The following is a 13,539-nucleotide window of genomic DNA, read 5'->3' as shown; positions in this document are numbered from 1 at the left end:
AGCTTACCTTAGCAGGCAGATCACGGACCAGAATAAGAGGAGTAGCTCCATCTACATTGCCATTTGGTATCATCCCAGCCTTAGCTTGGTTATTCAGCACCAATGTACTTCCATTTTTGCTTGTCTTTGAAGATGCATCCCCATTTACATTATATTGATTACCCCCTTTGTTTTCTGAATGTGATTGCTTCTTTTCTTTTGATTCACTCTGATTCAGACTCAAATTATCCTTGGAAATTTGACTTTGTTCTCTTGCTTCAGCTAGCTCAATTTGTAGATGCTGAATGGTTTGTACATAGTATCTCTCTTGATCTGCCAGCTATGCATATGGTAAAAACCAATGGTAGATACTATTAGCAAAATCAACCCTTTTGTAAGTTCTATCCTATGTCTCTAAACTAAAACAAGCTCAAGTACAATATGAAAATTTTAAGGACTGTCTCCTGCCTTTATTACTTTTATGAGTTTCTTGCTCATCACGCATTGCAGCATAAAATATCCACTAAATCATTTCTGAACCAACCTGTCTTTGGCAACTTAACCAAAATTGGTTGAACTGATCAACACGATCTCTCAGCTCTACTTGCAAATTGTGACTGTTGTTCACATGAATAGCATCCATCTCCTGTAAGCGTGCTAGCCATGTCTGAGTTTCCCGTAACTGATCATCCTTGTATAAAAGCATTTCTTGTGCACTCCTCCTCTGCAAAATATAAAAGATACAGAGCATAATTTGTACAAGAATCAAAAGTTGGTAAACAAGGTAAAACAAATTTCGACAAACAATCATTCTAGTTGGTATGCTCATTATACAAGAGAGCAATAAAAATGTACCATGATTAAAAAAAATCAAGATTAAGCAGTAACGTTTGCACTGTAAATTAAAAAAAATTTACAACCAATGATGTCAAATGTTAATTACACTCGTGCATTGTGCGTTCAGCCTCTTGAGTTGACTTCTTTCCAGTAATAGAATGTAATGATTTGAGCACAAAAAAGTGAACAGGACATTTTAAAACATGAAGACCTTTCACCTTTTATTTTTTAGTGATTACGATTAACAAAATCAAAAGCTGAAAATTTTGATGGATAAGAGGAATTGGAATTTTTAATGGGGCCATTGAAAGCTCCAACACAAAAATTGTAGTACAAATTATCAGCAAAATTCGTTTCTTTCCATAAAGAAGCCTGGCAGCATCATTTGACTACAGTACATTTGTTCACGTGAAAGTGGTCATAAAAATAACATATGGAATGCAATTCTTTGACAGAGTAGAATTAATTACTTCAGTTACAATGTTTTGCCATCCCTAAATTTGTCCATGGGTTCATTTCAGAAAGAGAAATGGACATAAGTTACGGGATAAAATTATAAAACCCAAATTTCTTGCCATCTTGGAATAGATGTATACATGGATACAAGATCATTGCACTTGGCCAATTACTATTAAAAAGGTACTCAATGATTGTAAGAAATAATTCCTATTTGCAGGGACTCCTCTCTTCACCAGCTAATGAAATTTCATTGACTACCCAAGTGTTCCTTCTTCTGATTCACGAAAATTTTCAGCTCATCAGGTTTTCTTCGTTTGGTTAATCTTTAAAAATTAGATATGCAGACACACACACACACACTCATGTACCAGACCACAACCATGTTCATTCCAAGGTTTCAATAAGAAATTGCCATACTCCCATGAGATGCCAGTATTCAAATTCATCCTCATCCATGCCTCTATGTAACCTTCTTAGATTGTTTAGTTGATTGAAATCCTGTTTCAGGTTTAGTTGACTGCAACCTTGACCATTCTTCTTCGAAACCCATCCACCACCATTCACGGACAAGCAACCTCCCCATCCTCTGCCCCAAGGTTCCTGCCAGATTCCTTCTCTCACCTTTCCAATCCGATTTCCACCACCCATCTTCATCACTTTTATTCAAATATTTTTAGTTAGTTCTTTAATTATTATTTATTCATAATTCTGAAATTTGATTAATCATTTAGTAGGCTAGATGCATTCTTTGGGCTTTTCCTTCAGGAACTATGGGTTGCTAATACTCCTATCATTGTTCTCAGCTTCAATTCAAATATCAAACATTTAGAAGATTGTTCTGACATTTTGTTATCTTTAAAGTATGTGTTTATAATTACACTCTGTTTATTCTCTGTTGTGCATACAACTAAACCCATTCTCGCATTTCCTTAATCCAGCCATTCTCAACTCTGAATGATAGTTGGAGGAGCATTTGCCACCACCCACTCATCATTGTTACGGCTCCATGTAAAGAAGACCATGGTTTCCTAACACTGTTGATCATTCTGAAGCATAAGGACACCAAATTTCTATGAAGCATAAGGACACCAAATTTCAGATTCCAGGTTTTGAAAGATGCCATGTAATTGGAAGATAAAGCATTCCACAAGTTCTGTTCACACATTTTGACTTGCCTATATGTAATATTTTATTTTCATTGTATTTATTCTGGTATTGTTTATACAACTACCATGTTCTTATACTTTATAACTCAGAAACTCTTAATTATGAATTATTATAAGGCTCATGTCAAAATCTTTCCACTACTATATTGCTATGCTGATGAGTAAAGCAGTAATAAAACAGCTGAATAGAGAAGCAAGAAGTTTAATTGAAAGCCACATCATTTAGCAGTCTGTTTAGCCATTTTAACCTCTGTCCAGGTGGTGTCTTAAGGCAGGGGTCCCATGGGGGGCTTAAGCTCTATTTTTAAGGAAGAGGTGGTCCCATGGAGATTTTTTGGGGGCTACAGGATTATTTGGAATCTGCTCCTTAAAAATAGAAGCTCCTAATTTCTAGGCTTCCATTTTTGAGCGGGTGAAAATGGGGTATAGCTAGAAATTGCCCCACCAGCTTAGGATTTTTATTTGCCACTTGGCAATCAGAAAAGAGTTGAGATGAGTACTGCCAAAAATTTTAGAGGGAAAATCAGAGTTACCCGGGGACGCGTCCCCGACCTAAAAACCCCCGTCCCCGTCCCGGGGACGTTTCGGGGACTTGGGGACGCCAGGGGACGTTTCCCCTTGTCCCCAAATTGCCCTATAGTTTTAGGGGACGTCCCCGAAACGGGGGGACGCCTACCTTTCGGGGACGTCCCCCCTAGCCTTGGGGGACGTCCATATGTCCCAAGGACGGCTGGGGACGGCTGGGACATCCCCAATCCGTCCCGAGGATGGCCAGACGTCCACCTTATCTAAGGCCATTGAAAAATATTAAAAAAATAAAAAAAGTTATATTTTCAATTTTTTTTTTAAATTTTCTAATATAGGCCCCTTATTAATTCAAATTGTTATTAAAAATAAAAAAATTAAAAGATAACATTAATTTAATTCATAATTTTGACAATGAAACTATATGGCAGCAGTGTAGCCTTTGGGCATTTTGACATAGAGATTAGAAAATCGCCCAAAAATCGCCAAACTCGGCGAGTTAATAGAAAAATAACACCCAACACCTTTATGAAAGAATAAGTTTTTTTGGCCTCGCGGGGCGCTGCCCCTTGACCCCACCTTGGGGGTGCTGCCCCCAAACCCCCGTTGAAAAATATGGGGGGAAACCGCGTCGATAGAAGTAGGGAAAATTTAACCTCTTTGTTTTGACATTTTGTATGTTATTTCTTTAATATCTATTATGATATGCATATTGACAATGTGAATGAATTGAAATTCTGATTTATGAATGCATAATTGCATATTGTCTATTGAGTATTAACAATGTTGTATGTTCAGAATTTACATTCTAAAATGTCTTCAACTTTTCATAGTATCATACACATGCTATTTCCATGTTTTATTGTTTTCATATGAATATAATGTATGTATGCATGCTTTATCCATGTTTTCATATGAACATTTAGAATTTTGAAATTTTCCTATATATTTTAAATTTTTCCTATATTTTAATAGCCGTCCCCTTTGCCGTCCCCCGCCGTCCCCAAATTTGGCAAAAAAATTTGCCGTCCCGGAAACGCGTCCCCTGCCATCCCCGTTCCAGAAACTCGGGGTAACATTGGGGAAAATAGAAAAAAAAAATTATTTCATTTTTCACTGCTGCTCATGGGACCACCAACTTCCTTCAATTTACGAGATTAAATTTTTAAGCAGAACTGTGCTACGAAATTCATGGGACCACCCGCTTTAAAAAGTTCCTAAAAAATCTCTGCAGCACCTGCTCTATTTTTTAGGAAGCCCATCTCATGGGACCCCAGCCTAATTTATCTTATTTATTCTGTAATGTTTATAGAACTACCCATATTCTCATACTTCCTTAATTCTTCCACTCTTAATTCTGAATAATTGTAACAATGCACATGTAGAATCTAACTACTACTACATTATCATGCTAATGAATTAAAGCAGTACTAAAAACAGATTGGTGGAGGAACAAACCATTCAAAAACACTTATGTGCATTACCTGCTCCTCGATTTCATGAATTTCTCTTTCCTTCTCATGAAGCTGTTCCTTCAAATCCTGTAACTCTGTAAGATGTTGTGTTCTCTCAGATTCCAACTGTGCAGCTGTTGCTTTCTGCTCAGATAGTGCTGTCTCACATTCCCTTCTGAAGTTCAAAAAATGATGACTCTTGTCATTATTATTTAAGGTTGATAACACCAAAATGTTACGATGCTTGAATATGCTAGTTATTATGATTTAAAGTTGATAACATCAAAATGTTATAATGCTTGAATATGCTACTTATCACTAAACATCAATGTTTCATAAACATTTACATCAATTTGCACCATATAGATATGAAGTCCATGAACCACGTCTTGAATGAATTCAGAATACATTTGACCCACCAAATTTACACGATGAAGTGAACATGGCAACACTAAATATCTCTATCTTAGGCAGATTCATTTCTACATCCATACCGTAAAGTAGCTAGCTCATTATTCTGCTCTCTAAGAAGGCCATCTTTAGCCCATACCTGGAAAACACAAACCAAAGAGGAATATTGAGAGCACTTTATTGTTTAGGTCAGGTAATGGTAACAATTATGAGCTTAAAAAATGAAATGTGAAAAACCCGACTCACTGCTTCATTGATCTCTATCTGATTCACATGAAGTTGTCTCTGCCTTTCTTCTAACTGTTGCTCCAAATCACGCATATGATGGTCCCTTTGTTCTAGTTGCTCCTGTTAATGATACATACAAGATCAAGATGCACTCTAGAATTTTAAATATAAACATAAATTACAAGATAAAAATTAAGAAACCCTTTCTTATAACCAATATAATGAAATCATATATAGGGATTTATCTCAATGGTAGCAAAAATTTGTATTTCAATTGCTCCTGTAACAAATTAGAGGTATAAAATACATAAAAGTGACCATTTGTAATAGATGGTACATATGCAATAATTAAAACTTTTCAAAATAAATGAAACAACTCTACATCTGAAAAAAAAGGACACTTAAAGAGAATGAAAATCTTGTCAAGTTACCATACACAATTTTCAATTACAGTCGCATCCTTAATTAGTGTTAATTATCTTGACCAGTGAACCACACAATTTTGTTCTTTAAAAAAAACAAAAGCATCCATTTTACTTTTATGCAACAGTATATGTGTAATAAGTTTGTCTGAACATTCAAACTTATGTTAAACAATTTCTTTGCCATTAAGAAATTATGCCTACGGCCTGTTAATGGGGCTAGAAGGGTTAATCCTCCTCAAGTCCCAGATGAGAAGGTGGTTTGGAAGCCTCCTGATCCAGGATGAATTGAGATCAACTTCGATGGTGCTTCGCATGGTAATCCTGGTCCAGCAGGAGCCAGTTGCATTGCTCGTGACTACACAGGTAGAGTTATGGGGTGGAGTAGACAGGGGCTTGGTGTGGCCACTAACAACATGGCAGAGGCTAGGGCAGCCTATTTGGCAGTCAAACTTGGCAAATTGCTCTCGATCATGTTGATTCGCCTGGAAGGCAATTCGCAAATTATAAATAATGCCATAATTAAAGGTGGGTCGGATAACTAGAAGTTAGATAAGGTGGTAAAGGCAACTTGTAACTTGCTATCGTCATTCAGAGATTTTAAAATTTTGCACATATGGCATATGGGCAATGTGGAAGCAGACGTACTTTCTAAAAAAGCAGTAGGAGTTAATGCAGAGATTGAAGAGCCGATTTGTGAATTTCCCTGAGATGACAGGATGGAAGTAGGAGCAAACTCGTTGGATGGTACGGGGGTGAGTGCGTCTGATAATTAATGGTCAGTTATTGTGTGCCGCCATTTCCCTCTTCGAGTAGTGTTTTAAGTCTTCTTGAGTTGGCAAGGAAGGATGTTTTTTCTTTGCTTGCTGGTGAAGCTATTGTGCGGAGGCAGCTAGGTGTTAGTGTTGTTCTTGCTTGGTAGAGTGTGCTAAAATGCAAGCAATTTTTTTCCTACAGACGCTCAAGCCCATGGTGGCTTTTTGGGGAGGGTGACAAATGAGCGTTTGAAATGGGTTTTCAAGTACAGTGATAACGGATTTCTGCATTGGATGAAGACAGCGTTGGGCAATTCATTTCTGGAGGCAGTATTTTGATACCGTACAAATATCGATATCTCTTCTATGTTTGCTGCATGGTGCATGGAATTGTATGTACCAGAAGGAGGAAGCTATGCGGTTGGTAGCACCCTGTGTTAAAGACAGGGTGGAGTTTGGGTACGGCGACTTTTTTGACACAAGCCTTCCCTGGTGAAGGTTTTATTGCAATTGGTGGTGATTCCTCCTTTCCATTTGTTCTTCCTTTGGGGTGCAAATGAGGACAGGGAGGTGCAAGGGTGGCGGTGCAAATTGGGTTAGGTTAACTCAAATTTTCTATTAAGGATGGAGAACCGGAAGCGGCGAGAAGAGGAAGAGCAGGTGGTGGCCATGGCTGAATCAAGTTCATAGGGAGAAGAAAGAAGGAAACGAGGTCCTTTGAGGGGCTCGAAGAAAAAAGTGAAGAGGAAGGTGGTGGACAGTGCGGGGACCTCAGTTAGCAGCGGGTGATGAATAGTAGCTTTGCTTCCTTGTTGCCGGTGTTTTGATCTTCGGCTCACGTGGTCTGTTGTATGGTCAGGGTGAGGTTCTGTCTCTCTAGGTGGGTGGGGTCTCTTTCTGTTGGGCCTGGTTGTTCAATGGTCATGGGTGGTTTTGGTCTGCTCAGGGGTGGTGGTTGCTCTCTTTTGTACCCCTGTAGCTTGGCAATGGCGGGGGCTTGGCTGGCTGATTTTGGGTGGCCCCTGTACTTTTTGTAGATTTTGTAATTTTTATACTATATTATTAATAATAATAAATATAAATATTTTACCTATCAAAAAAAAAAAAAATTATGCCTACAGGTTTTTAGTAAGACTGCCTGATCCTACACCTTGTAATTATGCCTACAGGTTTTTAATTTGTTTTTAGATCAATTGGGTGATATAAGTTCTAAAAATGCAACTTTTAAATTACACAATGAAGGCAAGGTAAATTTAACACTAATGAGCTAGCGCAGGTCAGTAACATCGTTAAGAAGTATCATGCATATTGTAAGTTTCATTACTGATGGCAACACTGATGATTCAAAAGTTGCAGGATTCGGACTTCAGATGAAATGACATCTGCAAGCATTTCAATATAAGTCTGTAAAACGTGCTTCTGACTTTGCGTTTACTCATTTTTTAACATATTTGGTCTTTACGCTTCATGGATGAATTCATGCTACAATGTTAAATGCATGTAATGATATACACACTGCTATTAAGTATTAAACACCAATACAATTTGAGAAAAGTTATCCTCTTTTTAACATAACATAAGAACACATTATAATAAATCAAAATGTTATTCTAGACAGCTACCAAACCAAAATCAACAAGTGAATATCACAAGCCATTCTAAAAGCACAATTTCCATTCTTAGAAGGGAACCAAATCTAGAGTGACAGTACATCTCAAAAGAAAGATTGCCCTTGCCACATCATCATTAGGGGAGGAGAAATAATAAAACCAGTATCTTTCTAATAATAATTCATTGTTAATACGGGACTATTCACATGAATGGTAAACCACGAAACTAGCACCTACAAGTGAATTGAATATAGAGCATTCACAGAATCCCTTTTCATGATGGCAATGGACCAAAGATTTGCGTCAACATAGATGTGAGCCAGGGTTTTGAAATACAAACTAAACAAAGAATACAAAATAGAGGTAAATAAAAGAAGAGGGAATAGACATTAAGTGGTTAAACCTCAAGACACATAAAATACTACAAAAAATAATTTCTGTGTACCTGGAGGCTAGCAACAATGCTAGCATGCTGTTTTGTCTGCTCTTCAAATTCAGTTTGGATACGAAATACATCTGCCTGAGCAATAAACCGTGCTCTAAGATCTATCTCCATGCGTTGCAACTGCTCTCTTTGCCTTACAATTTCATGCAAGCCCTGTTGCATGGAGTCCTCATTATTGCTCAGACCAGATTCAATGGAGATGGAACCTAAATCATTGTCCAGCTGTATGTTAGCCTGCTGCACATGCTTTATCTGTAAAAATACCAAATCAGGAGTCAAGCAAAGCATCAGGAAAATTTACAATGTTAACAAAACTAATAAGTAACATTGACTATTTAAAGATTCACATGCAAACTTTATAAGTAATTCAAACACAAGACTAAGAACAAGCTTGTACCATAAAGGTAATACAATACAATCGACTTCTACAATCCCATTCAAGACTATGCCTTATTGTTAACAATAATATATGTCAGCAAACTGTTTGAAAATACTTCAATTATTCTTAACATGTACTCTCAAGTTGCAAAAAGAAACATGAAGCTTCCAAGGTGGTTGTAGCATATATATCAAAATGCTATGTAAGTGCTACAAAGACACTGAGATTTCTCAGTCTTGTCAATCATAAGCAACAGGGTGAAAAACCAAGAAAGATGATAGAAACAAATGAAAAAAAAAAAGTTTATGTAGTACAGTGTTAAAAAAGAAAACACTGTGTCACTTAAAGCCAGGAAAACATTCAAATACCAATGGATGTTGCAGGAGTTGAACTTACGATCTCCTATTTGCAAAATTGAACATGAAATCTCATAGTAACAAAATAGTGGAAACATTGAACCGACAAAATTGAGCAGAAAGTGGGTATCCATGGAAATTGGTAATGTGCCTCCTACTTTGAAAACCAAAAATGCCAAGTGAGTGCCCTGAGGATTTAACAAGTGACCTCCTATTACAAAAAAGAGGGATTGAACATGTGACCTAAAAAATGGAAAAATAAAAACAAAATGAGCATCCACAGGGATTGAATCTGTCACCTATTATTAAAATCACTAAATGGGTGTCCATATGGATTCAACTGGTGACCTCAACATTAGCCCATAAAAGGAGTCCCTCATGAGGAGTAGACCTATAGCCCTAAAGGAACAAAAAATACAAAATGGGTGCCCACAGGGATTGATCCATTACTAATAATAAAAAAGGTATCTGCGATGATAATAAAAAAGGTATCTGCGATGACTTATAGCCCTAAAGTAACAAAAAATACAAAATGGGTGCCCACAGGGATTGATCCATTACTGATAATAAAAAAAGGTGTCTGTGATGAAACATGGGAGTTTCTATATTATATAGGAGTCACTGGGTGCCTAGTTGAAACTGCAGCCCATGTTTATAAAAATATAAAAAATGGATCTCCATTGGGAGTAAAACTGCAACCCGCTATTTCAAAAAAGACACAAAATCACTGAATAAGCTAATTGAACCTGCAACCATTGTTATATAAAGAATATAATATGTGTCTGTGCAGATTAACTCCATGACTTCTATGCAAGCAAAGAGGTAGCCCAAAAAAGTGTGTCATGCATATTGCAACTTATGGAATTTAACCCTGTCAGCTATTGATTACAAGGGGACAAAAAACAACACTCACCATGATGATAGCCTCAGCGACAAACTAATGAGCTGGCTGCCTAGATAACAAGGAATAATAATGCAGTCATTATGCTATTATAATTTTCAAGCGCGTGGAGTAATAATAAAGTAATGTTGCCATTATCAAATCAAGCTATGCATATTTTCACCTATCAAAAATGCGAGCAGAGGATAAGGTTTTCTATATCCAATAAAAGGCATGAACATTAAAAACTCGGTGCAAGTAATGTGAATCAAACCTTCAACCTCATATCAAAAGAGTTCAAAAATGGTGTTTAACGGATGTCAAAAATGTGAACTAAAAGTAACTTCCAAACGAAACTAAAGAATTTGGCACCCATAAAATACAACATCACAAAATAGGGGCATAAAGGAGTTTAAACTATTGACCACAAAAAATGAAAGAGCAACAAATGGATTGACCGCATGGATTGAACATGTGACCTTGAAATAACAATATGGGTTGAAATTTACGAGGGAATTTAACAATAAAAGGCATGAACAACTAAAAAAAGGTTTACAAGGGAATTTATTATTTACCAAAATAGGTGTGATCAAAATGAACAAAATCTGTTATATACAACTTATGGCCAAAAAACATTGAAAGGCACTGGAAGCACAAGAATGAAACCTGGGACATCCTATTACAACAACAGCATCAGGGGGATTGAGCTTCTGGCCTCAAATAGCCAAAATTTCACAAGACAAAACACACAATAACTGTCCATAGAGATTAAAACAATGACCTGCTCTTACAAAATGATAGAACACAAAATAGTTGTCCATAGGAATTGAGCCTGTGATGTCATAAAATACAAAATGGGTGTCTATAGGGGTTTAAACATGTGACCCCTATTACATAACATACATCCAGCTAATTGAATGAAAGACACAAAATGATTGTCCACATGTATTCAACATGTGACCTCAAAGAAATAAAACAATACACAGTGGGCATCCATTGTTACTGGATTTTTGACCTCCTATTGCAAATGTACACCTACGGGGATCGAACCCGACTTCAAGTAAAAAATCGACAACGAAAGGGTACGAATTACAATAATGCCTCATGAATTTTAGAATAGAGCAAAATGTGGCACATCCAACTAAAGGCAGGAAAAATATGCAGTAGAAGAGGGAGTCAAACCTGCAACCCGCAATGTGTTTGAAGAATAATAATACAGAAGATGGGAATCCACAGGGTTTGAAACTGAAAAAAAAAAAAGATTTAAGCGGTTGCCTTAAACCATAAAACAAAGACAAAAGGCTGTATGTCCCTGGACTTGAACCCATGGCCAATTACAAAAACATGAAACGTGTGTGAATAAGAATCAAATCAGTGACCTAAAGTAACAAAACAAAACAAAATATGTGACAAAGATAACTGAACCTTTGACCTTCTGTTATTCACAATGGCTATCCATAGTGATAATAAACTGTGACCTCAAAGCAACCAAAAATACACATAATAGATGTGTATCATAATTATACCTTTGACGTACTATCATAGAAAATTCCAAAATGGTTGTCCCAATAATTAAACAGGTGAGATTAAAGCAACAAAACAAAAGAAGAAAGGTATGCATGTAAACATGAATCTGTGACCTAAAAGCAACTTAATAAAACTACCAATAATTTGCCACCTCAAAGTAAAAATATAACAAAATCAGTATAATTCGGGATGTGAACTGTGACCTATGAGCAACCAAAAAGAAAGCTATAAAAGTAGGCATAAACTCAAACTATAACACATAATTGTGTCCTTAGGGCTTGCAAGTGTAAATGTGCCTACAAAGCACCTTAATAATTAAACAGATGAGATTAAAGCAACATAACAAAGAAGAAAGGTATGCATGTAAACTTGAATTTGTGACCTAAAAGCACCTTAATAAAACAACCAATAGTTGCCACCTCAAAATATAACAAAATCAGTATAATTCGGAATCTAAACTGTGACCTATGAGCAACCAAAAAAGAAGCTATAAAAGTGGGCATAAAAATGGGCATAAACTCAAACTATAACACATAATTGTGTCCTTAGGGCTTGCGAATGTAAATGTGCCTACAAAGCACCTTAATAATTGAATGTGTGAGATTGAAGCAACAAAACAAAAGAAGAAAGATATGCATGTAAACTTGAATCTGTGACCTAAAAGCACCTTAATAAAACTACCAATAGTTGCCACCTCAAAGTAAAAATATAACAAAATCAGTATAATTCGGGATGTAAACTGTGACCTATGAGCAACCAAAAAAGAAGCTATAAAAGTGAGCATAGACAAACTATAATACATAATTGTGTCCTTAGGTCTTGCGAATGTAAATGTGCCTACAAAGTAATCCCAAAAAGGAGGTGTCCGCGGGAATCCAAATTATAGCCTCCTATTACACGAAACACAAAATGGTTGCCCTTAAAGAATGAACCTGCCACAAGTAAAATAAAAAAGTGGCACCCGAAGTTATTAGCGAGTTAACATTTTATTACAGAATGTGTGTGCATGGTAGTTGAACCTGTGACTTCAAGCCAATGAAGGCAAAAAATGAGTATCCAGGGGTATTGAACATGCAACCTCAAAGTAATATAAAAATACAAAGTGGGCATCCAAAGTAATTTAACCACTGATAACCTATTACAAAATGGGTGTCCATTGAGATTAAAAGTGTGACCTGCATGGAACAAAATGAAAACAACAGAAAGGGCATAAATTATAGCAATACCTCATAAATTGTAGCATCCTCAGGCGGGCTGATATTCTGCCTAGGAGAAGCCATGTTGCCGACCATCAAATTCGCCGGCCCAGATTCACCAGAGTCACTAGAATGCTCGCTACTTCCCCCAGAATGAAAAACCCCATTACAACTACTATTATTATTATGATTCATACTGCTGCTAACACTTCCACTATTACTATTACTCCTGGAGGGCCTAATTGCTCCCCTCCTGCTACTGCTGTCATTAATTCCCTCCACAAAAGCCCTATTACTACTGTTGTTGTGGTTCTCCCCCCGCCCGACTGAACCCTCCGCCACCATTCTCCACTCTTTCCGCCCTACTTGTGCTGCCATTAATCCTTCCATTACAAAGACATCTTTTTTCTTCTGTGCCCTAAATCAGAAACCCTGGCTTATTTTACAGTCAATAGACGGATTTAAAAATAATAATTATTCAATTCAACAGATATTTGTAATCGATGTGAGAATTGTGACTGCAGATTAAGGACGAGTAGAGAAATGGACACGAAAAAGAGTCGGAGCGAGTCCACAGTGGTTAAATACGCGAAAAATACACAAAGATCGTCAAATGACGAAAAAAATCAATTGTGAAATAACGGGAATTAAATGGGCATTCGGAGGTGTTTAGTGACTAAATTTACCTTGGTCGGGGTTTTAAAGGAGGGCCAGGCTTTTTACCCGAGAAAGCTAATTTGTAAGTTAGAATATTATTAAAAACTTACAATATCTATATTTTAAATTAAAAATCTATATAAAATTGTCATGATACCAAATTTCAAAAATTTTAACACTCATTAAAGTAAATCATTAGAATTATTATTAAAAACAGTTAACAAGACTATAAATTTAGTTAAAAAAATAATTA

General features: G+C 36.6%; 1 protein-coding gene across 4 annotated transcripts in view; it reads right to left on the bottom strand.

The window, feature by feature from the left end:
• LOC131036010 (uncharacterized) overlaps positions 1 to 13,287 on the bottom strand; it is a 39,839-nt gene extending 26,552 nt beyond the window's left edge. For 3 of the 4 annotated variants that reach the window (XM_057967799.2, XM_057967801.2, XM_057967802.2), the window contains exons 1-7: positions 12,660 to 13,287; positions 8,292 to 8,543; positions 5,069 to 5,179; positions 4,915 to 4,970; positions 4,451 to 4,595; positions 524 to 703; positions 8 to 319 (exon numbers count right to left, since the gene is read on the bottom strand). In XM_057967799.2, coding sequence (XP_057823782.2) covers positions 8 to 319; positions 524 to 703; positions 4,451 to 4,595; positions 4,915 to 4,970; positions 5,069 to 5,179; positions 8,292 to 8,543; positions 12,660 to 13,019 — 1,416 coding nt within the window. In that variant the 5' untranslated portion in view covers positions 13,020 to 13,287. The remainder of the gene's footprint in view (positions 1 to 7; positions 320 to 523; positions 704 to 4,450; positions 4,596 to 4,914; positions 4,971 to 5,068; positions 5,180 to 8,291; positions 8,544 to 12,659) is intronic. The other variant, XM_057967800.2, reaches the window with a different exon arrangement.
• Between the last annotated feature and the right edge of the window lie 252 nt (positions 13,288 to 13,539).

Source organism: Cryptomeria japonica, chromosome 3 (genome assembly GCF_030272615.1).
Source record: "Cryptomeria japonica chromosome 3, Sugi_1.0, whole genome shotgun sequence".
NCBI classification, from domain to species: domain Eukaryota; kingdom Viridiplantae; phylum Streptophyta; class Pinopsida; order Cupressales; family Cupressaceae; genus Cryptomeria; species Cryptomeria japonica.
The sequence above is the reverse complement of the archived record's forward strand: the minus strand, read 5'-3'. Positions and strand labels throughout refer to the sequence as shown.